Source organism: Cinclus cinclus, chromosome 4, assembly GCF_963662255.1.
Source record: "Cinclus cinclus chromosome 4, bCinCin1.1, whole genome shotgun sequence".
Lineage (NCBI taxonomy): Eukaryota > Metazoa > Chordata > Aves > Passeriformes > Cinclidae > Cinclus > Cinclus cinclus.
In genome coordinates this window covers 66823220-66850294 of record NC_085049.1, presented here as the reverse complement: position 1 = coordinate 66850294, position 27075 = coordinate 66823220, and the positions used below count along the sequence as shown (strand labels likewise).

The following is a 27075-nucleotide window of genomic DNA, read 5'->3' as shown; positions in this document are numbered from 1 at the left end:
TAATTTGGGCTGTCCCTTGACTTGCTTTTGATCAAAAACTTTCTGTTTGGAATTTTAGTTTTTTTTTTTTTTTTTGAGTACCAGACCAACAAAACCTTTTTCGAGGTCGATATTTATTTAGCAGAAAGCTGAGCTGTTTTTCAGAGGACTCAGGTTTGTCACAAGCCATTTTTTCCAACTTCTCACCAAGAGTGGTCTTATCAAGGATGGTTTGGAAGGACTCAGGATCTGGCAGCCATGAATGCTTTACTTTTGTGGGAACTGAGCTACTCAGCACCAGCTTGAGCAATTTACCTCACTTTTGTACCCTGAACTCTCCTTGAATTCCTCTGAATTCTCTCTAAATCCTCAGCTCTGAATGCCAGGATTCCTGTTGGTGAGGGAATGACTCCTGGGACACGGGTGAGTGGAACATGATGATGAGGATGAGATGAAAAATCCTCTCTTTTCACACAGGGTGCTCTGTGCTACAGTCATGATTCTGCTGAGGAACAGGAGTTTGTGAAAGCAGTTTAGCAAAAAAAAAAAATCCAAAGGGTTTTTAATTGGCTTTTTGCTTGGTGAGAGTTCAGGAAATTCCTTTTTGAAAGTTGATGTAGCCACATCCCTCAGCTGCCACCATACTGCTGAAGTGGAAGATCTGTAAATACAGATTGACCTCATGTTGCAGCAACCACTGAATGTTTAAAATTCCTCTTTCCTCCCCAAAAATTCCCTTCTTTTTTTTTTTTTGCCCAGCGATGAACCCGAATTGTCTGATTCCTGTGTTGTACAGACCCCAGGTGGGATGAATATCCCATTTCTCCATCACTTCCACTGTTTGATCTGTTTGATACATGTTCCCCATGAGGCCTGGCCATGTGTTTTTCTGGATAAGACAGGAAATGTTTTTTCTACGTAGGTATAAAACAAGAAACCTGAGCAAGCACTAACTGAGTAGTATCCTGGTAGTAACTGAGCTACTCCAGTTTGCTTCTTCTGTATGAAGCTGAGTGAAATTTGCTGCCATTAATCGCAGCAACACTGGAGATCAATTCCTGCCATTCAATCTGCAGGAGATTTTTCTCCTCGGCTCTCTTTGCATTCCAAGGGCTCTCCCATGAGTGATCTTGAGCACCACCTGCCTTCCCAATGAAGCCTGGAATTCATCCATGAATATGACAACAAAGATGACAACATTCGAGAGACAAACTATCTCTGCTCCAAGTTAATTCCTGTTTCCCAGCAGGGCTCTGTGGTGACTCCGCTGGGTTTGGAAACACTGTTGTTTGGTTAATAGATGAATGTTTTGTGTGGATGGCTCCATCCAAGCCAAGTTTGGCTCCGTCGCCTTCCCACTGAATGCCTGCATGGATTTATCCACAGGACAATCACGGGACTGTCGTTAGCCCCGGGAAAACAACAGGAAATAAACCAAAGCACTCCTTCCCCTCCATCCATAACTGCCTGGGAGGCTTCTCAGAGATGCTGCTAGGAAGGGGAGATGGCTCTGTTCGGAAATGAGGCACAAGTTCCATGTGGGAAGGGAAGATCCATGGCCTCATCCAGCCCATTTTCCAGGCGGGATTGCTTGTTATGGCACTGGTCGGGGATTGAACAACGGCAGCACCGCTGTTATCAAGTATCTCCTATAATGAGCTGACCCAGTGGGTCTTTCACTTCCCAGTTTGATGTCTTTAATTCTTTTTTACTCTTAAAATGTGTTTTTCTGGGGGGAGGGGGTGGGGGGGGGGGGGTGGGGAGACAACTTCTTTTCCACACTGCTCTTTGCTGGATTTTGAGAATGGGCATTTTGCTGTCGCACTGGAGCTTTGCAATGACAGGAATCCTAAGTTAGGAGAAGGTGGTTGCTAAAATACTGAGTGGTTCCTTTAGTTATTTTTACTTCTTTCCAGCAGCTCAGGGAGTGGAAATACTCAGTGCTTAGTGTAGAAAACTGTGAAGTGCAGCTGAATAATTTTTGCTTCAATTTGGGTTCAGTTTTTTGGATTAATGGGCAGATCTTTGGGAAAATCAAGATAAATAATAGTTGGGTTCTGAAGGAAGCAAAGGTGTCCTTGATGTGTGATTCAGGATTTATCTTTACAACAAGGACATGGAGGGGCAGGACACAGGGAATGACTTCCCACTGCCAGAGGGCAGGGATGGATGGGATCTTGGGAACTGGGAATTCCTGGCTGGGCTGGAATTGCCAGAGCAGCTGTGGCTGCGCCTGGATCCCTGGAAGTGTCCAAGGCCAGGCTGGACATTGGGGCTGGGAGCACCCTGGGGTAGTGGAAAATGTCCCTGCCCATAGGAATGGGGTGGCACTTGGATGGCCTTGAAGGTTCCTTTGAACCCACACCGTTGTGGTATTGCTTTGGGAGTATCTGTCCCATCTGTCAGATTCACAGAAAATCCCAGAATCCCTGAGGTTGGAAAAGTTCTCCAAGACCATCAAGTCCAAGCTGTGCCAAATCCCCACCTTGTCCCCAGCCAAGAGCACTGAGTGCAACATCCAGGCCTTCCTTGGACACTTCCAGGGATGGAGAATCCACCACAAGTCTAAGTGATCCCATTTCCATGCTGGTTTAAACTGGTGTGGCCAAGCTTTCCTAATGGAGAAGGTCAGTCTGAAAGGGAACGAGCCTTGCAGGCCTCTGGCATTTTCCAAATCCATCCCTACTTCCAGAAACTGGGATACATGACTCATTCTCACACCATGGCTGCTCCTTGCAATCATCTTCCTTTGGGAATGGGACCTGTCACCAAGTCAAAAGAGACAACAGAAGGAGAAAAAAGTAGGTTAAAGATATTCCAGTTTTGCTCCCAGCCCACGGATCTCTTGTTTCAATTCTTGCTTGTCCTGGCAGGAATCAAAGGCTGGTGTTGCCTGTTCTCCCGTCTCCCCCGCTCTGACTTTGTCATTCCCGCATCTCCGGGGACTCGGGATGGTCACTGTGGTTTGATGAGTTCCATGTTAACACAAGCTGTTGGATCCTGGGAGGAGCCTCCACACATGAAGAATTTCCAAATAATCCTTTGGAGACATCCAGGGAGAGAGCTGTGATCTCCTTGGGCTTTGATGTGTAGAGCACAAGGCTGAATTTGTTGAATAAATCACCACTGATGCCGGCACATACAGCTTCCCTGAGTTTTCTCCTGTCTCTACTTTTTGGGGACAGGACTTCAGGCAGGATTTTCCCTTCTGGGATGTGCAAAGTCCCCCTGAATCACACTTAATCTGGTCAATTCGTCCCCTGCTCATGCCACGATGCAAAAATGCAAAATGTGCTGCTTTTTTTGGTTTGTATCTGTTTTTGTTTTTGAAGACGTTTTTGTTTATGGTTTGGTTTGGTTTGGTTTGGTTTGGTTTGGTTTGGTTTGGTTTGGTTTGGTTTGGTGTGGTTTGCTTTGGTTTGGTGGGGGGATTTTATGCAAAAAAAAAAAAAAGTAAACCAAGAGAAGAAGTGAAATTACAGATTCTATTTGTAATCTGTTTCATTTTGCAGGACGCAAGGCAATTCTCTTTGTAGCTATCCTAGTTTGAAAGACAGGTATTTGCTAAGGCAGAAGCCTCCCTTTGAAAATGAAAAGTGTGATCCCTCCTCCCTACAAATTATTATAATTTTGAAATTAAGGGAGCTCTCAGGCAAAGATATGGGAATAGGAATAACAGTTCTTTACTAGTATATTTAACAAGACAAACAAGAACAACAACAGCTATGAAATTACCCACAAACAGAACAGTAACTCAGTCCCAGTCCCTTTCTGGCTGCAGGCACCTTTTCCCTGAGCTGCAGTTCCCGGTGCTGGGGGCGGGTGGGTCCCGCAGAGCTGCAGGAGGGCTGGGGGTGATGGCAGCGCTGTCCCAGGGGGAGAGAGAGAGATGGAGAGAGAGCCCTCCGCTCACGGTGTGGGTGCCAGTGCTCAGCAGAGTGCTGGATGGTGGCAGGTTCCAGCGAGAAGGCAGCAGGGCAGGGTCTGACAGCAGTGAGGATGGCTCCCGGCGCTGGGATGGCAGGGATGGGACACAGGCGGCGATCGTCCTTCTCGTCCGAACTCTGCGGGGAAATGGGGAGAGCCAGAGCCTTCCGCTTCCTGTTTTGGATGTTTGAATATCGAGGGGTTTCCCTCTTCTCTCCCCTCCCCCTTGTCACCAGGGCCTACTCAACAGGTATCTTAGCATGACAATGGGGAAAATTCCACAGAGGGAAAAGGGAAAGAACCAACCCCCAACAGCAGCTTCCAGCTGGACTGGAAGTATCCACTTGAGGAGATGCTTTTCTGTAATCTTCAAACCAATAAATCCCTGATCCCAAGGTGGCTCCTAACTCAGCTTTACTACAAACATAAAAGCAAGGAATAGGAAAATCATCACTTGGACAAGGATTTTCTTTCATTTATTCCCATTTCAGGTGCAGTTCAGAGGAGCAGGAAAGGGGAAATTTGGTTTGACACAGGGGGAAGTTTGTGACAGCCCCAACTTCCAGCCCTGATATTTTTCCCTCACTTGAGACACCAAAATCCTCCTGGAATGATCCAGCAGCCACAGCATAATCAGGAATATCAGTGCCTTGGCAGGGAGATGGACGGGATAATTTAATTGGTCTTTTGTATCTTTGTCTTCTCTGATCCCGCTGATTTCTGTAGCTATTATTAAAGGCATTTTTTAAGGTATTTTAATTTACTCCTCCAAATGGATTCCCATCCATTCACTCCCACCAAGTGAATGTTGTCAGGGACATTAGTGGGGTGATAAAATAGCTGCAGCTTCCCGCTGCTTTTAATGTGTTACATCCACCAGAAAAGTCATTAGCTCTTAGCCTTTAATACATCCTCTCCACTGTGCAGAACTGTTTATCACTTAAAAGTGCCAGCCCAGGCCAGGCTCTCCCTTTATTAATCAATATACATTTGTGCAGGGAAAAGGGACACACAGCCAGTCATTCCCAGCCCGGTTTGTGCTGCGAGAGCTGAAAAAAAAAAAAAAAAGCCTGACATTTTCATCCCCATCCCTGAATATTCCTAGAAGTGGCTTTTACTCAGTTTTTTTACACAACTGCCCCAATTACAGGTGAGCTGGTGGCAAGGTGGCAAATTTATTTCACTAGTGGTGAGTGGCAGCCTTCCCTCTCCTTTATCATCCCTGCTCTAGAACATCATTAGCAGCTGCAACACAGCACAAATGGAACATGGAGCACAGAATTAATGATGCTCAGGAGCGGAGCTGTCCATTTGGGAGCTCGTTTTTAATAAATGTTTTCATACAGCTGACCCAGTTTGGAGAATAAAACCCCTCAGTGTTATTTTTATGTGCTCTGAGATCTATTTTTTTTTCCAGTCTTGAAGCCCCACTATTTAAAATATATTTATCCATTAAAAACATCTTGCGGGAGATGGCGAATATGAATGTTCAGTGATGGTCCTGGAAAGACACAGAAACCATGGCAAAGGCAGCTGGATGATGAAAAACCAAAAGAAATTGGAAAAAAAAAAAGGTTTGAGAAAGGTTTAGCAGGGCTGAGGTCCCAAAAGAAAATGTTGTTGTGCCCCTGGATTGATGCTGTCCAGTGCAAAGGCTGTAAATATTACCTAAATTCAACAAAATTAGTGAAAATGCAAGAGATCACTGGAAAACAAAGGGTAAAATCCAGGAATGAGAGGTAAAGGCTTAAGGGAGACCCTGAGCTAAGCTAGGCTTAGGGTGAGCCTTTGTGAGCTCTTGGGCTCACAAAGATGTCATTAGAAGCCAGTTTGTCAGATTTTCGCATAAGTGTCTAAAAGGTTAATTTTTAGGTGTGAGAGAATGCAGAGTGACCAGGCCATTGCCACCACTGGGTTTTGGTATAGAGGGAATCCCAAAAGACACTCAAACCTCACCTTTATGCACCAAAATTCACCTTTCAGAACCAAAATTCACATTTCTGTCTCACTCTTTGTTAGCCCAACTCTAACTAATGTGATGAAGAATTCTTTGTTCACCAAAGCAATCCCTGGCAGACATGGGGAGAGAGCAGAGGCTTTGCTGTGGTTTCATCCCTCTGGGGCATCCCAAAGGAGGACTTGCAGTTCAATTCACTGTTTTATTTTCTGTGGATTGATTTTATGCAGGGTTAAGGCTGGGCTTAAATGTAAAGGAGAAAAATATTTCCAAGGGGAATTTCGACCCAAATTTCTACACAGGAAACCAGTGGTGGCCAGAGGGTGACAATTTGGTTCTTCAGGTGTTTCTCAACAAAACGGGCAAAATTTTCCACCTTTCCATTAGAACATTTCAGTGCTGGAATTCAATTTATACATAAAACCATTGGAAAGGAGAGGAATTGATTATGAAAAGCATAGGAAGGAGAAAATTATTCCCCTCAGACCATTCATTCAACAAGACTTGAATTTCAATATTTTATTGCACAGGCCAGTGCTGGAACAACTGAACTCCAAAACAAGAAAGACATTGGAATTCCCAATGTCCCAATCTCCATCTTCTTTGATTCCAAAGGATTTGGATTGTCCAGCACTGGAACAGCTGCCCAGGGAAGTGGTGGAGTTCAAAAACCCTGTGGAGGTGGTACTTTAGGGACGTGGTTGGTGGTGGCCATGGCTGATGGTTGGACTCAGTGATCTTAGAGGTCTTTTCCAACCTTAACCTTGATCTTGCTGAGATCCAACCCCTTTTTTGGGATGATGGGAAGCCCCTAGGTGCTGGCTAAGAGTTGATGCACTGAGAATTCCCATTTTATGGGAGATTCAGGAGATTTAAACAGTTCTGGTGTGTTTTGGGTGGATAGATTCACTATGCTGGTGTTGGAGAATAAAATGCCACCACTTTTAGATATTCCAGGGTCAGAGCTCCTGGGATGGGGTTTTTGTTGGATTGGAGTGTAAAGCATAATTTGGGCATCTATTGCTGTGAAATTTGAGCTCAAAATCAGAATAAATTCACCAGATCTGCAGCGTACTCAGGCAGCAAATTCACCCAGTGATTTCTCCACCCAGTAATTTCCTCATCAAGTTTGAAATTCCATTGGAATGCACGACTCTCCCAGGAAGGCACCTGGGCTTGATTTTGAGCCTGTCAGAGATGGAGAATCCAGCACACCCAGCTGTTCCTGTGGCTAATTAAGAAACAGAGAGCTCATTTCTGCTCTCTTGTGATCCAGCTTCAGCTCCTATCTGCTGGATCTCCTCATGGCTGGCTGGGATGTCTGGAATGAAGTAAAAACGAGGAGCTTGGAAAGGATTCCAACATCACAGCCATTCAGGAGCTCACAAAGGAAAGGGTTTTTTACTTTTTTTCTGTGCAGGTATCATCAAAGTGTCATGAGAGACAAGTCCAGGTCATCACAGCTATGTAGAATAGGCAGCTGAGTGGAGCATTTCCTTTGGAAAAAATTTACATGTGGAGTTACCCAGTCACATTTTTCTGTCCTGGCAGTGGGAAAAATTTGTTTCTGTTGGGACAAACGAGGAGAGTGAACAGCACACTTCACACTGAGGGCAATGGGGAAGAGCTGAGCTGCAGCCCAGAGGTTCAATCCATGTCCTGCCTAAAAATCCATGCAGGGAGGGGTTGGATGGTTCTGGGATTCTGTAGGAAGGGACTCAGTTTAATCGGAAATTGGGGAAGGGGAGCCAGGCTGGGAGAGCTGGGGTTGCTCACCTGGAGAAGGGAAGGATCCAGGGAGAGCTTCCAGCACATTCCAGCCCCTAAAGGGGCTCCAGGAGAGCTGCAGAGGGACTGGGGACAAGGCATGGAGGGACAGGACACAGGGAATGGCTTCCCACTGCCAGAGGGCAGGGATGGATGGGATCTTGGGAATTTGGAATTCCTGGCTGGGCTGGAATTGCCAGAGCAGCTGTGGCTGCCCCTGGATCCCTGGAATGCCCAAGGCCAGGCTGGACATTGGGGCTGGGAGCACCTGGGACAGTGGGAGGTGTCCCTGCCAATGGCAGAGGTGGCCCTGGATGATGCTGAAGATCCCTTCCCACCCCAATCCATGATTCCATGAAATCTTGCCAAGGAAGCTTTTCCTCACAGTGAAGCCTGATCTGGAGCACAAGTTTATCTCAGATTTAACGAAGAATATTATGAAAATCCCCATTCACCCACACCTCATCCTTGTGCCTCTTCTCCAGCTTTCCCCAGCTTTGGGATTTGGCCTGTCATATTCCAGAAAAGCCACAAGTGTTTTAGCTCTGTGGGCTGAATTTGAAATTACAGAGCTGCTGATTTATTTTTTAATCCTTTCAGAGTTTGCAAACCCTCGTGGCAGCCTCCCCTCTCTGTGCATTAACTGGGTCTGGTTGATTCTGCATTTACTGGGCTTGTGCAGCGCTGGCCCCAGGAAACGTTAATTTTTTGTTCTAGTCAGGGACTCTGTGAAATCCCAAATATTAAATAGAGTCTTTAGAGGAGGGAAACTCTTCCGTATGGTCACAGTAATACAGCAATGAGCAGATTTTATGGTTCATTTTCTCTTTTTTTTTTTAACAAATGTACTCTTTGCTCTTTCTTCATGAATATTCCAGTTCGCTTGGGAATAGCTTTCCTGAATCACACAGTGCCAGGTAAATAAGATTTATCCAAGACCTTATTTGTGCACTCCTTTGGCTCCTGCAATATCACATTTTAAGGGGGGGAGGGGAGAGAATTCCAGTAAATCCTGGGCTCACGTCCATGGGGTGAATTCACTCTCAGGATAAATCCCATCAAAATTAAAATATCGCCTGCATTGAAACAGGCAGAGTTATGGTTAAAAAAGAAAAAAATCCCTCATAGTTAGGAGCGTTTGGGAAGCAGAATTTTAGTAGGGTGTAGTATAACCATAGTAACAGGCATAACTGATATGGAATAATGGATTTTCCTGGAAAAAGGCTGGGAGAGGAAAGCAAGCTATCAGATTGGAGACCGTGTAAAAAAAAAAAAAAATAAACGTTGCTGCCAAACACAGGTTTTAATGGAATTGATTCATTCTAAAAACTCCAGCCCTTTGTAAAACCTGCATGTGCTGGAATGAAAAGTAGAAAAACGATGTTATCACTCCACGTGAGATAACCACTGATCAGTAGAAGAGGGAGCTTAGACTCTCCTCTTTCCTCTGTTAGCTAAAAAAATTAATTTAGTTGGTTCAGGGCTGGTTTTACTCCTCTGTTTTATTGTTTTACTATTTTATTTTAGTGTTGGTGCTGGAATAGGGCTCCAGGTTGGCTCTCCAGGGCACTGATGGATCCAGCTCTTCCATTCCCACTCCCGTGGCCCCAGGGCTGGTGTTGGGTATTTTAGAGCCACCAAGGAGCATTAAACAGCCCATTTATCCCGAAATTCCAGGCAAATCGGTTCCATTCAGGTTTCAGTGGTTCCCATCTCTAACTCTGATCATTTAGTTCTTCCAGTGGCCTTATGAGGGCAAATTTGGGCAAAAAGCTCCGATTTTTATCTGCCTTTCCCACTGCCCTCCAAGGCACTGGTGGCATTTGATATTTTTCAGCTCACTAGAGCCTGGCCAGGTATTTAAGCTTAAGGAATTTAAGTTATGTCCCTTGGGAATGGTCCCAAATTCAGAGTTGTGGCTCAGCACTGAGCCTGAAGAGGTTTGAAAATTTTCCCTCTCTCCTGTTCTGCTTTAATTACAGCTGGGTGCTTAAAAATACAGTTTGGTGCTTAAAAATCATGAGGTGTCGGCTAAACTTCAGCTTAAAAATTACATCAGGCTTTATTAACTCTTCTCCTTTAAGGCAGCCCTCATCTGGTGCCTTCCTCTGCCAAGGCATCTCAAGGAGATACTTTGTGATGGACAATAATTAACTAATAATGGACAACTTTTCCAGTGCCAAGGTCTCTTCCTCCATCTGCTGTGTTTTGGTGAAGACATTACTGAGCTGGGTATTTCCATCTTTTGTCTGCTTTCCCCAAGGAAATGGAGTGAGGAAATGGATATTCTCCCTCCCAGGGCATGGGCAAAGCTGTGATTTCTGCAAAAGAAAAAAAAATTAAAATTAAAAATCAAGGGGCAAGATTGTTCCTCTAATTCAAGTGCTCCTCACCAGGGAGCTAGAAAATAAAGTTATGCACTTCCCATCCCTGGAAAAATCCAAGTCTGGGTTAGATGGGGCTTGGAATAACCTGGGACAGTGGGAGGTGTCCCTGCCTGTGGCAAGGGTGGCACTGGATGGACTTAAAGGTCTCTTCCAGCCCAAATTGTTCTTGATTCTATAAAAAGCTGGAAGTTTTGGAGGTTTGAGCTCCTGGTTTGAATTTGAGTGTCAAGGACTCATTGAAAAATCACCTTTATTGTCCTGAAACTGCATTTTTAAGGAACCCTTAAAAGCACCCCCCAGCTGCCTCATTTCACCCCCATTGCTGTTTCTCCTGTCATTTTAAACCCCTTTCACTGGGCTTACACAGGGAAATAATCCCAAAGAAATGGCTGGAATGCTGAAATCCCAGAGGAATTGGGGGAATACTGAAATCCCAAATGAATGGTTGCAATAATATCTCCACGTCTGCTTGTTCTGTGTCACCCCGCAGTCGGAGCAGGAATTCTGCCTGCCCTGGAGCTGCTTTACATCACCTGAAGCTCCAACCCAGCTGGGAATAAAGAGCAAATCAAGGGATAATGGCAAATATTTGCAAAACCCATTAAAGACAAACCCCACAGTGTTAATAACTAGCGGTGCTCTCTGTTTTATCCTTGTCTCCCACTGCAGCTGAGGGACGGGAGGGTGTCAGGAGGAATTTCTTTTTATTTTTAGCAGCCTTCAGCCTCTTTGAAAACCTTCCTGGAGGAGTAATGAACCATCCTCTCTGTGTGGTGTTGGGGTTCAGGTGTGAGGGACTGAATATTGTTCCCTGGATGAGTTTCCTTGTTAGTGTGGGGTTTTTTTGAAGTGCCATAAGATTAAGCTTTGATCACATCCATTTGCTGTTAATGAATCCAGATGGGGCAAAGGCAATGGGATTGTGACTCTGGGATAATGTGTGAGCTGCCTTCCATTTTGGGGACTTTCAGAAGCTCCAGGCCTGGCCCAGCTAACGAGTCCAGCTGTCCCAAATGCATCTTCAGACAGGGTGTCCCCAGGGACACCTGCAGGGTGGCAGCAGGGCTTTGGGAAAGGTTAGGATGTCACAGGGAAATGGCCATTACCTATCTGGCAGTGTCTTCATTCATATGGTAATTCCCTTTTTTTTCTTCCTTTTTTTTTTTCAGTCATTCAAGTAGCTTTGTAGTCCCTTTAAACCAATAGGGTTTATTTTAAAATCCAGATACTGGCAGGAGCTTTGCTGGAATTTTAATGTTGTTGAGGGAAGTAAGTGGGAAAAATTCTATAAAAACCACAATACTTTCTGTTTTAACATCCACTCGTGGGTTTTTAGGTTGTTGTTTTTTCCAAATGCTGAGTTACAAAAAGAAATTTAAATAAGCTGGATCAAGTCCAGGTTTGATTCCTCCTTCTGTTGGTTTCCTGTCCAACCCAGGAGGGTTCACATGAGGATTCTACAGGACAGATCCTGCTCCTGGGAGGCTGCAGGAGAACACTTGATTCCCACAGAAACACCACCCTCCTCACACCCTAGTGGAAAAGGAAATCTCTGATTATCCACACGAAAAGGAAAGGAATTGCTTTTGTCTTCTGTGTTGCTACAAGAGCAAGGGAGGATTTCATTATCTTTTTTATTCCTGAGGGATCAATGGTGACTTTAGTCCCTCAGCATATCTCAGCCCATCGTGGGCTTGACTTTAATCTCAAACCACATCAGGTGCTGCTCAGGTGAGGCCCCACCTGCAGAGCTGCCCCAGCCTTGGGGACAGCAGCAGCAGCACCTGGAGCTGCTGGAGAGAGTCCAGAGGAATTCACAGAGCTGTTCCAGGGCTGCAGCCAGGCTGGGAGAGCTGGGAATGTTCCCCTAGAGAAGGGAAGGCTCCAGGGAGAGCTCAGAGCCCCTGGCAGGGCCTGAAGGGGCTCCAGGAGAGCTGCAGAGGGACTGGGGACAAGGCCTGGAGGGACAGGACACAGGGAATGGCTTCCACTGCCAGAGGGCAGGGATGGATGGGATCTTGGGAATTAGGAATTCCTGCCTGGGCTGCAATTGCCAGAGCAGCTGTGGCTGCCCCTGGATCCCTGTCAGTGCCCAAGGCCAGACTGGACACTGGGGCTGGGAGCACCTGGGACAGTGGGAGGTGTCCCTGCCCATGGATGGGGTTGAATGGGATGAATTGTTTTTTCTCCAAGTGCTGTTGGGAGGCAAGAACGTCCCAGGAACAGCACAGGAGGTGCCTGAGCCTTCAGGGAAGCTCCTATGCCAAGGATTCAGGAGAGTTACTAAGGAGGACGAGGTTGGAAGGTGCTTTTTTCCCAAGTCAGGGACAGGTAGCAGAGCAGGAACAATTCCTGTCCCTCGGGGTTGCTCTGGAGGAACAGGATCAGGAATCAGGGTGATGCTGCCAATCTTTAATCAGGAAATCAGTGGGGAGATGTGTGTTGGGCTCGCAGGGATGTGGCAGAGGTTGTGATTTGGGGGTTAATGAGATTTTGCTCTGAGTCACCAACTTCTCCTCACATCCTGATGAACACAGAGGAAGGGACTTTCCAAAGTCCCTGGGATCCTCCCATATAATTTGAGTCCAGAATTTCTCAAATCAGCCAGGGTTCCCAAATACTTCAGTATCTTCCTTTGCTGCAGTTCAGGAATAACCTTTCACTCTACCGAGACCATTAATAATTCAATTTATATCAACCTGGGACTTCCATGACCTCCCCTCTGTCTTGTTTGCAGCAGCAAAACCAAACACAGTGGGCAAAATAAATACAAACTGTGCCAAGTCACCTTGGGGGGGCGGGGGGGCCTCTCAGAAATCTCAGAATTCATATGGAGCTGTCAAAATCTTGGATATTTTTGGATATATGGTACTTCCTGCGGGCTGGAGGAAACCAAACCTGCTCATCAGGAGTTTTAGTGGCTGTCTTTGGGGTGGCAAGGTGGGGATTGAGCAAAGGTTAGACTGGGTGGTCTCTTCAAACCTCAGAAATTCCAGTATTTGTAGGATCTAGAGCAGCACTTCGGGCTGTATGTACCTCTAAAAACCACATTTTTGCCTTTTGAGGTTTCACCTAATGAAGGAAAGACCTGATGAACTTCAGGAGGTTGATCAGAAATCCAAACTTCCTGAGCTGCTGTTCAAACCCTTAAACCACTTTCCTCTTTTTGTTGCCCGGTTTGTTCCTTCCCTTCATTAATTCAACCAAATCAGCTGCACGTTTGCACCTATGACACCAATCAGCACAGCAGGAGAGGGCTGAGATAAAGATTTACAGCTGCTGCTCACACCTGGCCTTTTGTCCCCTCCCCAGAGCACGGTGATAGTGGAGAAGACTGTGCAGGACCTGATGAGCCTGATGCACGACCTGAGCGCCTACTCGGACCAGTTCCTCAACATGGTGTGTGTGAAGCTGCAGGAGTACAAGGACACCTGCATCCTGGCCTACAGGTACAGCCCAGGAACACAGCCCAGGGGAGAATTGCTTCTCCTTGGGGTTGGCTGTTCTGCTGGGAGGGGTCAGGAGTTGCTTCCTAAATTATCTCTGCTGGGGTAGTTGAGGGTGTTTTCTTCTAGGGATAAAAATGCTGGAATAATGGTCAGTGGAATATGGGCAGTTGTGGTTTCCCAGTGGATTTGTCCACACTGTGGGTCTTGAGATGTGGATAACGGTGGTGGTAGAGCTTAGAAATTACTCCACTTCTTCCCTTTGGCAGGCAGGATGAAACCTGTCAGGGCCTGAAGGGGCTCCAGGAGAGCTGCAGAGGGACTGGGAACAAGGCATGGAGGGATAGGACACAGGGAATGGCTTCCCACTGCCAGAGGGCAGGGATGGATGGGATCTTGGGAATTAGGAATTCCTGGCTGGGCTGGAATTTCCAGAGCAGCTGTGGCTGCCCCTGGATCCACGGCCAGGCTGGACATTGGGGCTGGGAGCACCTGGGACAGTGGGAGGTGTCCCTGCCATGGCAGGGGTGGCACTGGATGGTCCTTCCAACCCAAACCATTCCATAATTCCATGATAAAAGGTGACTTAAAGTCACTGAGAGTCTAAAGTGTCATCTTCAAAAATAAATGGCTGAACGTGCCTTTTGCTCTCTGGTAAAGTCATTCAGGTTCTTCATTTGAACATTTGCAAGGAATTCAGCTTTATTTGAATTAATTCTATTGAGATTTGGGTGTTCAGGTCTCATGGCAATTTAGGAATTTCAGGATAGAGGAAATGGCCATAAGTTGCACCAGAAGAGATTTAGATTGGATATTAGGGAAAATTTCTTCCCTGAGACATTTGTCAGGCTTTGGAAGGAGCTGCCCAGGGCAAGGTGGAGTCCCCATCGCTGGGGGGATTTCAAAACCCTGTGGATGTGACATTTGGGGACATGTGTGGCTTTGGCACTGCTGGGAATGGTTGCATTCAATCCTAGAATTCAGTCTTTTCCAACCTGAATGATTCAGTGATTTTAGGACTCAGTAACCACATGAATCCACACACACTGGGTTTGGTGGAAGTTTCCCAAAACTATTCTGTAAAGTGACAGGGAGTCACCAGCTGTTCTGTCCTTGTTCCATGGACATTCTGGGATGATCCATCCTTAACATTCCCCAGCCAAAGCATGGAAGATCAAGGCCACAATCCTGCTGGACAAGTTTGGGTTAAACCCTTCAAGTACTTGATTTATCAGAGACTTCCTGGGTAAATATAAATAAAAAACTAAGGACATCCCAGTTATCCACATGTAAAACCTGGACAGGAAAACCAGGATCATGCCCCCCATCCCATGGGGACAAATAATTCCGTTAAAAACCACTACAAGATGCTGCAGGAATGTGGGCTGGAACAGCTGCTCTACATCATCACCTCCATGGTTATTGAGCCTGAAAAGCCCTTGTGCCTCCTGACCAAGAAATTACTTCCCATTGCCTGATTTTATTCGGGAAAAACTTCATCATCATCATTATTATTAACAATAGCAGTGAGAAGAGGCTAAACTTCACCTGAACACCCCCCTAAATAGGAGCTGCTCGTGTGCCATTGTCCAAAATATCCCTTTTTCACCCAAAACTTCCCTGCCTGGAACCAAACATTGGATTTGATTTGTTTGGCTGGAATTTGAAGGTCCTTCCTTCCTTCCTTTGCCATTCCTGGCTTTGGCACCTGCTGAGGGCTAATTAGGACAATGCTAATTTGGCCATCTCCTGATTGCAGCAAGAGGAGAAAACAGGAAATGTTCTCGTTTTGGTGCTGGCAAATGACTGAAATAGAAATCCGTATCCATTCCCGGGAATGCAGGGGAGCTGAGCAGCTCCCGGCATTCATCCATGGGGGTATTATGCCCTCTGCAGGGATCTGGGCTCCACACAGCCCTGCCCTTTGCTCCAGAGTTTTCCCTGGGGTGTTGGGATGGATAAATCCTGGTGTTGGTAAAGTAGGTGCAGTCAGGATTATCGACAGCTCCTTAAAATCAGGATACACTCCTTGGAGCTGAGTCGATCCCATTCAGCAAAGCTGAGGCTCTTGGGATGGCAAAGAGTGAGAATTTGGGAAGCCAGAGAGGTGTTTTGCAGGATTTGTTCCGTCACGGGGAATGTGAGCAAACGTGGGTGAAAAGCATCCAAAGGGAGGCTCCTCCAGGCAGGATTTTATCTGGAGTCCTCTGCAAAACAGCTCAGGAAGGAAACCAGCACTGGGAAATGCACAGCTGAGATTGTTCATGTCTGAGCTCTGTTTGGCTTGTGTTTTCCAGGGATTTAAACAGAAAAATATCAAACCTAAGGGGGCTGGATGGGATTGGACATTTCTATAAACAGCAGCTGTCATGTGTTAATTGATGAAGAATTTTGGAAGTTCAGCGTAGGTGAGGTGCCTCCTGCAAATCACATTATTGTCCAAATTCCAATTCCAGTTTGCCACCCAAACTGTTTACAAACATCAGCGTTGATTTCTGACTAACTGATGAGGGGCTGGGGCTGAAAATGCAAATAAAAATGGGAGATGGAGCCCCCAAACCTCTGGCCACGCTGGCAGCACTTTCCAGTGGAGTCCAACCACCGTCTCCTGCAGATTTCCAGGAGAGCAGCTCAATTCTGGAGTTAAAATCCATTTTATGTTAAAAATTTGAGTAGAAAACCATTTTTATGGGATTTTTGGAGATACTGAAAGGAGAAACCTGCCCAGGTCACAGTTGCTGCCCTTCTTTTTAATCATTTGCCAACACCCTTCTCCGACAAAATTTGCTGTCTCAAATGCAAAAATTAATCTCTTTCCATGTCTTCCTACATAAATTTGCCAATATTGAATCATGTCCACATTGAAGTTGCACATTTTTATTTTGTTTTCCACTCTGAGCTCTGTCTTGTATGTCCACCTCCTTCTTCCCTATCTTCATTCTCACCTTGTTCATTTTTGAACCTCTCTGAAAGTTCTGAATCAAAGAATCCCTCACCCAAATGAGTCTTCTTAGTCTTAAAAAGACATGAGCATCACCAATCTGTGGTTCAGAGAGTTTAAAAAGAGATTAAATCATCTGGAGGTGCTCAGCTCCCTCTCTGGAGGCAGCTTCTGGTGACCAGCCTCATTTGGCTGAATTCTCTCAGCTAAATTTGGGGGAAAAAAGTGGGAAATAACTGAGCCTGGACCACTTAAAATGGAAAAAGAAAAGGAGAAAAGAAACCTTTCCGCTTTCCAGCTGGGCAAAATAAATCTAAGCCCCTTTTTTAATGAGAAAGAGCAGATGAATTCAGCCAAAATGTGGCAGCCAGACAGGATTTTTTTGATTCCCCAGGAAATGCTTGTACCACTCATTTTGCTGCTTCTTAGTGGTATCTTCCCTTCCTTGCATGCCAGTCAGCCCCTGTGGCTTCCAGATATTTCCTACTGGAAAGCCACGGCCCCCCAGCTGTGTCCAGGGATATTGCCATATTATTTTCCATGAGAGAAATGATTCCTGACAGTGCAGGATTGGGCACCTGGGAAGGTGCTGGCACACACCAGGATTTTGGCCCTGGCATCAAGGCTGCATCTCCAACATTCCCCACTCACCAGCAGGCTGGGAATGGGAAAGATTTTGGGAAAGACATATCCAGGATAGCTGTCCCAGACTGATATTCCTTTTTTTTTTTTTTTTGGTGTCTGCTCCACAAGAAAAGGTTTTTTCCTCCCTTTGTCCTCTGAGGAGGGGAGTGATGGAGCAGCTTGGGGGGCACTTGGATCCAGCCAAGATCAGTCCCTCTGGCAGAAGCAGGAAAAATTGTGGAGGAGTTTGGGATAAGGGGAGTGGGGGTGAAAGGAAGAGTTTTGAGCTGTACTAAAAGATATCATGCTGCCCTGGGATAATTCACTCAAGGACCAAGTTGGATTGTCACTGACTGACTGTAGAGAGGGGGAACACTGGCTGAGAAACTGGGAATAAAATGAGGGGAAAAGGAGCTGGGAAGAGCTGGGTGTCCAACAGTGATCGAGGATGTTCCACCCTCTTCAGCATCTTCTTGGTGAGAGGGTGGTTGGAGTAAAATCAACATCAGTAAAAATCAGGAGGTGTTGGAAGCCTGGGAAAGAGTGGGGATGTAATTCCAAGGGATCCATATAGGCTGGGGCTATGCCAGCATGGATTACTCTGGAGCTCAAAGATTTCATGGATCCATGGATCTTGCCCAGACAGGACTTCCATCTCTGCAAGTGTCCAAGGTCAGGATGGACAGGGCTGGGAACACCCTGGGACATTGGAAGGTGTCCCTGCCCGTGGCACAGGTTGGAACTGGAGGATCCTTAAGGTCCCTTCCAATCCAAATAATTTCAGGATTCCATGGACCCATGGGTACCACCAAAAGGTGAGGAAAGCTGGAATTGTGGATTAGGCTCGTGGAAAACTCTAAGCCTGAAAAAGCAAGGACACCAGGCTGAGTTTGCAGCCTGTTAGAGCATCCCAACATCCTTCCCTGTCTCCTCCCCAGCACTGACTCCACAATCAGGATTTTGAGGACAGAGGATAATAAGGACCATAAAACAGAGAGCTGGCTCTGTGTAACTCCATCAGGACACTCCCAAAAATGCCTTGGAGTCTGAAGAGCCATGATAAGGCTGGAAATTATTGAAGAGAGCAAACAGTGGATGTGGGGAGAGCTGAGCCGAGAGGTGAACTAACGGAGAGTAATGGGCTGAAATTGAGGAAAATAAAATACAAGCTCGATATCAGGAGTTTTTTTTATCTGAGAGTTGGATTTGTTCAAGTGTGAAATAGACTCCCAAGGGAAGGAGAGTATTACTGCAGTCATTTAAATGTGCAGAGGACAAAGCCCTGGCTGATGTATTCCCTGGAAAAGTTGTCTTGCCTTGGCACAGCAATGCCCAGATATCATCAAATCCCCTTTATCCATCTCAGATGTCAGAGATGCTGGTGGAGCTCTTTTATCCCCCTCAGTTTTCACCAGGCTGAAAAATAAAAGTTATTTTTTAAATTTTTTTTTTTCCCCTGAGTGGAAAAACACCAACTCCCTCCCAGCAGCAGAAGGCCAAATGGGAATGTTGATGCTGAAATCTTGTGTGGCTGGAAACAAAACTCAGCCTTTTGTGTGTGACAGATTGAACATGGAACTTGAAGGGAAGGAAAATTTGTTTGTAAGTGCATGTGACAAATTCGTTTTCACGAATCCTGTGCGGTTTCTGAGCTGAGCTTGTTTTCCTGGTGGATGGGGAAAGGGTGGGAAGAGAAATGAGCTGTTCTCTTCAGGATGGATCAGAGCTGGCTCCTGTCTCAATGCCTTTCTCACTGTTTTCCTTTGCAAAACGCAAATGCTAAGGGTGTTGTTTTTGTTTCTATTTATTCCCCAAATCACCACCTGAGTGCTGCTGACACCTCATCTCTGCCCCAGCATTCCAGCCTGGCTCTGGGGAAGTGTGGCTGGAAAGGCTCTGTCGGGTCCATGTCAGGGGGTGCTGGGGTGTGGGAGTGTCTCTGTTGGTTCATTTTCTCCATTCCAACCTGGAGCCAGGCTGGGAGAGCTGGGAATGTTCACCTGGAGAAAAGAAAACTCAAGGGAGAGCTCAGAGCCCAGGGCCTGAAGGGGCTCCAGGAGAGCTGCAGAGGGACTGGGGACAAGGCCTGGAGGGACAGGACACAGGGAATGGCTTCCACTGCCAGAGGGCAGGGATGGATGGGATCTTGGGAATTAGGAATTCCTGGCTGGGCTGGAATTGCCAGAGCAGCTGTGGCTGTCCCTGGATCCCTGGAAAGTCCAAGGCCAGGCTGGATGGGGCTGGGAACAACCTGGGATAGTGGAAGGTGTCCCTGGCCATGGATGGGGGAGGAAATGAGAATCATTGAGGCCCTGGATTGACTTCTCCAAATACAGCATCCCATTTGTCTCCTGAAATTCCCAGTCAGGAATTCAGATGACTTACCCTGCCAAAAGTATGCCACAGGGCAATTCTTCCCAATTGGAATACGCTACAATCCCTGACTCAGTTTCCCACATAGGATTCAGCTGGAATCTCCATCAGATGTTTTGGATGACTTAGAAAGAAGATCCTGGACCCTTCATTCCCCTTCATTGCTTCAGCCCTGGTCCCCAGGCTGGGCCAGCTGTTGGAGGGGAGGTGTTCTGGGCTGGTCCTACCAGGTTTTCTGGGCTGGTCCCACCTTGCAGTGACTCCACCATGGGCAGAGGCTGAGATTCCAGAGTAGAATGATCCATGGAGACACTAGAGCAGGGTGACGCCCTCCAGCTGGGTGCCAAATTGAATTTCCAGGGTTGGAGAATTTAGGAAAGTGGCTCTTTTCCCCTTAAAAGATCCCCAAAGTCCATCAGGAGTTGTGTGTTTAAGGGAATTTCCTGTCCCCTGTGTTGCTGTCCCCTCCAGGTGAGCTCTGTGTGGAATTCCTCTCTGGATCCTTTCCTCACTGCTTAATCCCCATTTGTGTGATACAGAATTTAATGACTAATACAGAATTAAATTAAAAGTGGCCCTAAAAGCATGATTTGCTCCCCTCTGAGGTGGTTGTTGCTGCTTTCCCTGCAGGACCATCGTGCAGTCAGATGAGAAGCTGGTGATCAGTGCATCCTGGGCCAAGGATGATGATATCAGCAGGCTCCTGAAATCCCTGCCCAACTGGAGCAACATGGCTCAGCCCAAGCAGCTGAGGCCCAAGAGAGAGGAGGAGGAGGATTTTATAAGGTAAAGTATTGTGGGAAGTTGTAGAACGGTTTCAAGGAGGGCAGCAGCAAAAATTGGGAACAAATTGATTATGTTTTTGTAGCTGTCATGTCCCCAGGTGTGAGGAGAATCATGGAATCATTTGGGAAATGAGAAAGACTTTGGAGATCATCAAGTCCAACCATTCCCAGCCCTGCCAAGGCCACCACTGACCCTGTCCCCAAGTGCCCCCTCCACATGGCTTTAAATCCCTCCAGGGCTGGGGACTCCAATACTGCCCCGGGCAACCTTTTGGGGAAAGAAATCTTCCCAATATTCAACTTAAGCTTTTCCTGGTGCAATTTCTGCCCACTCTGTTGTTCAAACAAAGCCATTTGGAGATTTGTCCTTGTAATCCAAGTCAGAGAAGTGCCTGGGATTGGGAAAGGATTGCTTTGAATCAGGCAAATTCTTGTCTTGCTGGTTGGTGCTGCTCTGATCACCCCCATGATGAAGGAAGCAGCATTTTCTGACCTAGTGGAGGGACCAGCTGGTTATACTGGGCAGGAATTCCCAAAATTAATGCTGTCAAAGGAATCTTTCATTTGAGCCATGACCTGGTGGAGTTTCCCCTCCATCCCAACTCCAAGAACCAACTCAGGAGAGAAAATGAAAAATTCTGATGTTTCCAGCAGGAATTCTTTTGGAGACAACTCTCTGTGCCCAAACCAGGTTGTTCCTACCTTTCATGCCAGTGAAAGAGGCAGATTCCCCTTCCATGCATGTTGGGAATGGTTCTGTCCTGTGAGATTCCAAAGCCAGCACATTCCTATCCCTATTCATCACTTCCTTGATTGGCACTTGGCTGTAAAACTGGAGTAGGAGGAGAAGCTGTTGAAAATAACAAGTCTAATTTGCTCAGATTGTCATTTTCTTCCTTCCCTGCCTGGAAGCCCCGTGACAGGGAGGATGCACAAATCCCATCCTGGAGAGGATGGGATTTGTGGGGTCACAGAAGAGTTTGTAGCTCGGGCAGGGATTTAAAACATCCCCAGTGGAGCAGGGAGAGGCTGCAGAGCCTTTGAGGTGTCTGTGCAGTCCCTGAGTTGAACTTCATGGATACAGTCCTCACCTGCTTTCACAAATATCCTTCATTTCCTACCTGGGAAGCTGCTGGGAACCTCCTCCTGGCTCTTTCTGTGATTCCTGATCCATCAGAGTGAGATAGCAAAGCTCCAATGGGCTCTGCTAGCTGAATGGAAATTCCTAGCCAGGCACAAATGGATGGTCGAGCTCAACCTGATGCTGACAGAGCCAACATTTTCATCCTAATATGCATTTTATTCAATTTATTCCATTCTCCTAGCCATTAACTGATATATTTTGTGACACTGGATCAGAGGAGTTCCAATGGAAAGCCTTTAGGAAAAGCCTATTAAGTCATCCACACTGAATTTCCTGGGAAAATCTCCTGTGCCCTGGCATTTTTCAGCCCAGGCTTTAGGATAAAGATCTTTTCTCAGTATCTGTTTGCACAGAACATCATCTATTTAAGCCCCAGTTCCTCCCAGTGCTGTGTGAATGCTCCTGTAGCATTAATTTAAATCATAATAATTGGTATGGGCCAGATTTAGCCATTGATGGCTTAGAAACTTCCTCCAGGATTGGAGGTGATTGAATAGATCCCTCCTGAAAGCTTCAAAATAAAATTAATTGCTTGTCCAATTTTTTTGTCATCCTCTTCTCATTTAAGCAGCCGTTTCCCAGCCTTTTCTCCTAATAAAAAAGGGACATGATTTCTTCACTGCTGCTGCTCCTTCTTTCTCTTGGCACTGCTGATGAATTGGGAATAATTCTGCCTGGACACTGCAGTGGAGCCAAAGGGAAGTGGGTGGGTGCTGTGGATTCCTTGTTTAGCAGAGAATGGGAGATCTTGGGAGACCTCATTTCATTATAATTTAACCTCTAAGATACTTAAAATTTCAATATTTGGTTTTCATGGGCCCTACTTCTTGGCTAGCAGGGCAGGACTACACATCTCTTCCTGGAAATGAAGGCTCAAGCCTGATGAAATTTGGGAAAATGTTATTTTTTGACGTGGAACTACTCAGCAGCATCCCTTTGTGAATATTGGTAAATTAAACAAATCCTGCAAGTTCACCACCCATGGCAGCAAAAGAGATCCATGCACAGCTTCCCTTCCCTTCCCTATTTTCCTGTAACTCATTTGTTCAACTAAAAAGAATCCAAACAAAAAAAAAATTAAAAAAAAATAATCCTCTGCCTGTGGACAGATATTAGTTTTGTTTTCTTACCCCTCATTGTCTTCTGAGTGAGGAGATGTCAGAAGGCACCAGCAGAATTTCCCATTAATATTCCAGCAGGGTTGGGCAGCCAGAGGGACCTGCTGGAGCATTTTAGAGGACCTCAGAGCTTGGCGATGGGAGGAAGGGAAGCAAAGCCCAAACTCTGCTGCTGGAATTGTTTTTTGGAGCTCTGGAGGTTGCTTGGCACCTGGGTGGGTGTGGAACAGGCTGCCTAATCTCTGTAGAAAGGGGATCCTGCAGTTCATTCCCCAGGCAGAGATGCTGGTGATAAACCCCAAAGATGTTCCCAGCTCTGCCTTGGAGAGGGAAAAGCAGTGGGAAAAGAGCTTGGATCTGGTGGTGCAGAAATTCCTGGGGTTTGGAGCAGCTCTGCAGTGAGTGGGGAAAGTCTGCTGTGTGCCCCAGGCTGTAGGATGATCAGGAGGTGTTTGGGAATTCACATTCCAGGTTGGGATGAAGGTCACTGGGATGCCTTGAGAGGATACCTGGAGCAGAGGCTGGGCAGTGTTAAAGGAATAACGTGGGTGTTTATTAAAAGGCCTTCAGAGGAGTCACCTTGGGCAGTACAGGAGCCTGGCAGAGGCTCCACTCAAGATGGACTCTGAGTTTTCACACTTTTGTAAGTTCTGCTCCATTTCCATATTGGGGTTAATTGTCCAATTCCAGCTCCAGGTTCTGCAGTCTCATCCTCCCAGGCTGCTCTCAATTCTCTGCTGTTTGCACTTTTTGTATAAATGACACTTTTATACCCAAAGCTGTAACAGTGTCCTTGGTTCTGGGGCTGGAAAAGGACTGTTCTGTCTGACTGAACTGTGAGGAGAACTCGCTAACACTTTCTGTGAAATTCAGAGTTATATAGCAATGCAGTACAGAATCTGGAAAATACAAAAGCTAAAAACCACTCAATAAAAATAATTCTGGTTGTAGATCTGAGCTCAAAACCTGAGATCTGGGGATTTTCCTCTGACTTTCAGTTCCCAACAAGCTCCTGAATGCTGAACTCAGGATCAGGTTCTTGGGCTAAATTTAATGAAGCAATTGGAAAAATGTTCACAGCATTTCCAGGTGGCAGAGAAAGGGTCTGGAGCGGGGCCTGGAGCTCCAGGAGCAGCTGAGGGAGCTGGGAAAGGGGCTAAGTCTGGAGAAAAGGAGGCTCAGGGGGGACCCTGTGGCTCTGCACAACTCCCTGACAGGAGGGGACAGCCAGGGGGGGGATTTGGGATCTGCTCCCAGGGAACAGGGACAGGAGCAGAGGGATGATACTGCACTGCAGGGACTTGTGAAGGCTCCATGAGGTCTTCTCCAGAGGGTGCTTGGAGGTGATAAATTCAGGAGGTTGGGACAGAGCTCCTGGGGCAGGTCACACCTTGAATCACTTCAGCTGTTTCCAAAGGGATCAAAGTGCTGCAAATTCCCATCATTTAAATAAAGTCTGGGCAAGCCCAGAAAGTAAAACTGGGAAAGAATCCCAGAATGGTTTGAGTTGGTGGTACCCAATCCAGTGCCACTCCTGCCATGGCAGGGACACCTTCCACTGTCCCAAGCTGCTCCAAACCCCAGCCAACCTGGCCTTGGACACTTCCAGGGATCCGGGGGCAGCCACAGCTTCATTGCCATCTTTCCCTGCCTTGGGACTGGGGTGATGTTCCCTTGTTCTCCCTCTCTGGCAAGCCAAAAGCTGAATTTCAGGGTGTTCCAGCTGCTGTCTCAGACATGTGCCAGCTTTTTTTTTTTTTTCTAGTGTTGGTCTTGAAACTTTCCATGATTTGTGTTCTCTTTTTCTGTCTCTGTGTTTTCCCCTCCACAGGTCCTTTCCTGAGGCCTTCTTGGGAAGCTTTTCCTTTCCTTTCCCTCTGAGCTTCCCCATTCTCAGCTTTTCTGGCTCTCTTCCCTTGTTTCTTTCTCTCTCAAGTATAAAAGATCTCTTTCTCCAATCCCTTGGGCTCTATTTATTTTATCCACAATATTTTAAAAAGGTGAAAGGACAGATTTGTAGGATTGCCTTTTATTCCCTTTGGGAACACTTTTTTCCCCATCCTGGGACAATGAATCTGAGTTTTCCATAAGTGTTAATCATTTCCATAATACAGTCTGCTCCTTTATACAAAAGGGGTTTTTAGACATTTTCCCCCAAGAAAATGTGTCTCATCCCACGTACAAAGGAGTAAATCCTGTTGTTATTATCAGGAGTTTCACCTCAGAGATGTAAAACTGAGTGAGTACCTGGACCTTCCCTCCATATCCCAGAAGTTTCCTTCTGCTTTTGCTTGTCTGGTGAAGGCAAAGGAGTTTTGGAGGATTTGGGTTTGATTTGGGGGTTATTTTTGAGGATTACATAAATTCTGAACCCAAATCCAGGAAGAATCTCCTGTTTCATTAAAATTGCATTGTTAATCTCAAGAAGTTCTTTCTAAGGGAGGCTGGTTTTGGCTTTTTGCCGTTAATGAATCCAATTGAGCAATTTAAAACCATTTCAAGATCGGGGGATTATTTTTTTGGTTTGTTTGTTTTTCTCAAGTGCCAATGAATTCCCACAAATCTGGGGATAAAATCTGGCAACAAAACTGCTCAGACTGACCAGAAAGTGCCACTGTTGGGGTGATTTTGCTGCTGTTCTTTGGAGCTTTTCTGCTCAGCAGTGATTCCTCATGGTAAGCTCAGAAAAGAGTTGATGGCAGGACTGGAGATTTGCAGAGTTGAATGGAAGTGGAATTCAAACTTCCCACAAAAGAGCAGCTAATGATGGGAAAAGTGTGCTGAGGAGCAGGGTAAATGTGCCTCACTTTGAACTTGGCAGTGAAATCCATCTGGATTCAGCTGGGAGCTCTTGAAATTGGATGTAGGAGCTGTGTCCTGATTTTTTCCATTCTAATGATGCCTAAAAAGTCATGTGGAGTCTCCTCTTTTACCTGCAAAATGAGAATATTTGCTATGGGAATACTCCTGGGAAACAACCAAACGTTTCTCTTTATGGAGGCAGGGATTGGGAAAGCTAAATCTGGATGGAAAACACAGAATGTGGGAGAAGATCACACCTGGAAAGAACTTTTTTTCCAGCTTTTTTGGGTTAAACACATTTCTCTTGGTCAATATTTTTCACCAGGTGGGATTTTCTTGGCAGTCACATAATTCATGGATATTCCAAATCATTTATCTGTCATGATCAGCCACTGGGCTTTCACCAGGAATTTGTTTAAATGTATGTGGGAGGAAAAAAAGTCAATCAGGGAGTGGAAAAGCTGATTTCCAGGGAAAGGTGGAAAATTTTTATTTATGGAAATCCCAGGGAGACACGGGAGGCACCTGCAAGGTGTGAATTCCCAGTGGGGGTTGATTGGGATGGAGTTTGGAACTGTGAGGAGTGAGGTGGAACACCAGGATTGTAAAGGCTAGGAGAAGGATGGGAAGGATCTCCCAGGGTTTTTCCTCTGGAATTCCCTCAGAAAACATCCTGGGAGGGTCCCACAAGGGCTGGGCTGACCTTCCCTGAGGTGTAATTGAAACCTCCTCCTGCTGTCCCTGATTCCACATCCCTGAGGGGACTTTGCTTTCCATTTCAGGGCTGCTTTTGGCAAAGAATCCGAAGTTCTGATTGGGAATTTGGGAGACAAACTGATCCCTCAGCAGGAGATCCTGCGGGATGTCAGCGACCTCAAAGCCTTGGCCAACCTGCACGAGAGCCTGGAGTGGCTGGCAGGACGCACCAAGGCAGCTTTCTCCAGCCTCTCAGCATCCCAGAGTGAGTAATTCCCATGGGAAACCTCTGCCTGGGGTTTGGAACACCAGAAATGTGGGATTTTAGCAGGAATGAGCACCTTTTGTTGCCGCTTTCCGAGCAGGTTTGTGTCAGAGGGGAGCAGAAAGAGGAGAAGCTTCATCTCTCTGTTCCTTGTGAGGGGCTTCAGGAACATCACTTGCAACTTGGGAAAGTCTTTCAGCCCTGGAGCTTCGCAGCAGTGGCTGCTGATGGCGTTCCCAGGAGCAGGAAGCAGTGCCAGGTGAAGGAAGCATCACCAGGCTGCTGAATATTTAAAAATCTCCATGTTAGAAATTCCAAGGGCAACTGGAATATTTCAAAGGACGTGTGGTTAGAAATCCCAGGAACAATTGGATGGGATTTAATGAGGAATATACTTCTGGGTGTGTGTCCTGAGGTGCCAGTAGGGCAGAGACAGCAGAGCCTGGAGATGCCAGCACTGCTCCTGCCTGCTTTGTGGGACCATTTCATTCTCCTGGGATTCAGCTTTCACTCCTTCCCTCAGGAATGGGGATTTTTGTCTGACTGGAAAGGGCTGGGGATGTAATTTGTGTGGTTTCTCTCCTCACTGTGCTCAGTGGGACCTGCCCAGAGCCGCATCCACAAAATCTTGGCATGGATTGACCTCGTCTCTTCTGCTTCCCAGATAAACCTTTAATTCTTTAATTAAATCTAACACTGCCTTTATTTAATTAATGAGGAATCACCCTCAGTTCTGTTGCCATCTCCAGAGGTTGGGTCTCACCTGCCAAGATTCCCAAAAGCTGCTCCATGTCACCCTGGAGAGGTGGCCTTTGTTTTGGTTTGAGCTCTTCCTCCAGCCCAGGATCCCTGGAATTAAAGTTC

General features: G+C 46.4%; 1 protein-coding gene across 1 annotated transcript in view; it reads left to right on the top strand.

The window, feature by feature from the left end:
- The window catches only part of EXOC4 (exocyst complex component 4), a 295027-nt gene that overhangs the window by 228264 nt on the left and 39688 nt on the right, over positions 1-27075 (top strand). The window contains exons 12-14 of the mRNA XM_062492431.1: positions 13330-13466; positions 20032-20187; positions 26033-26211. Of these exons, the coding sequence (XP_062348415.1) occupies positions 13330-13466; positions 20032-20187; positions 26033-26211 (472 nt within the window). The remainder of the gene's footprint in view (positions 1-13329; positions 13467-20031; positions 20188-26032; positions 26212-27075) is intronic.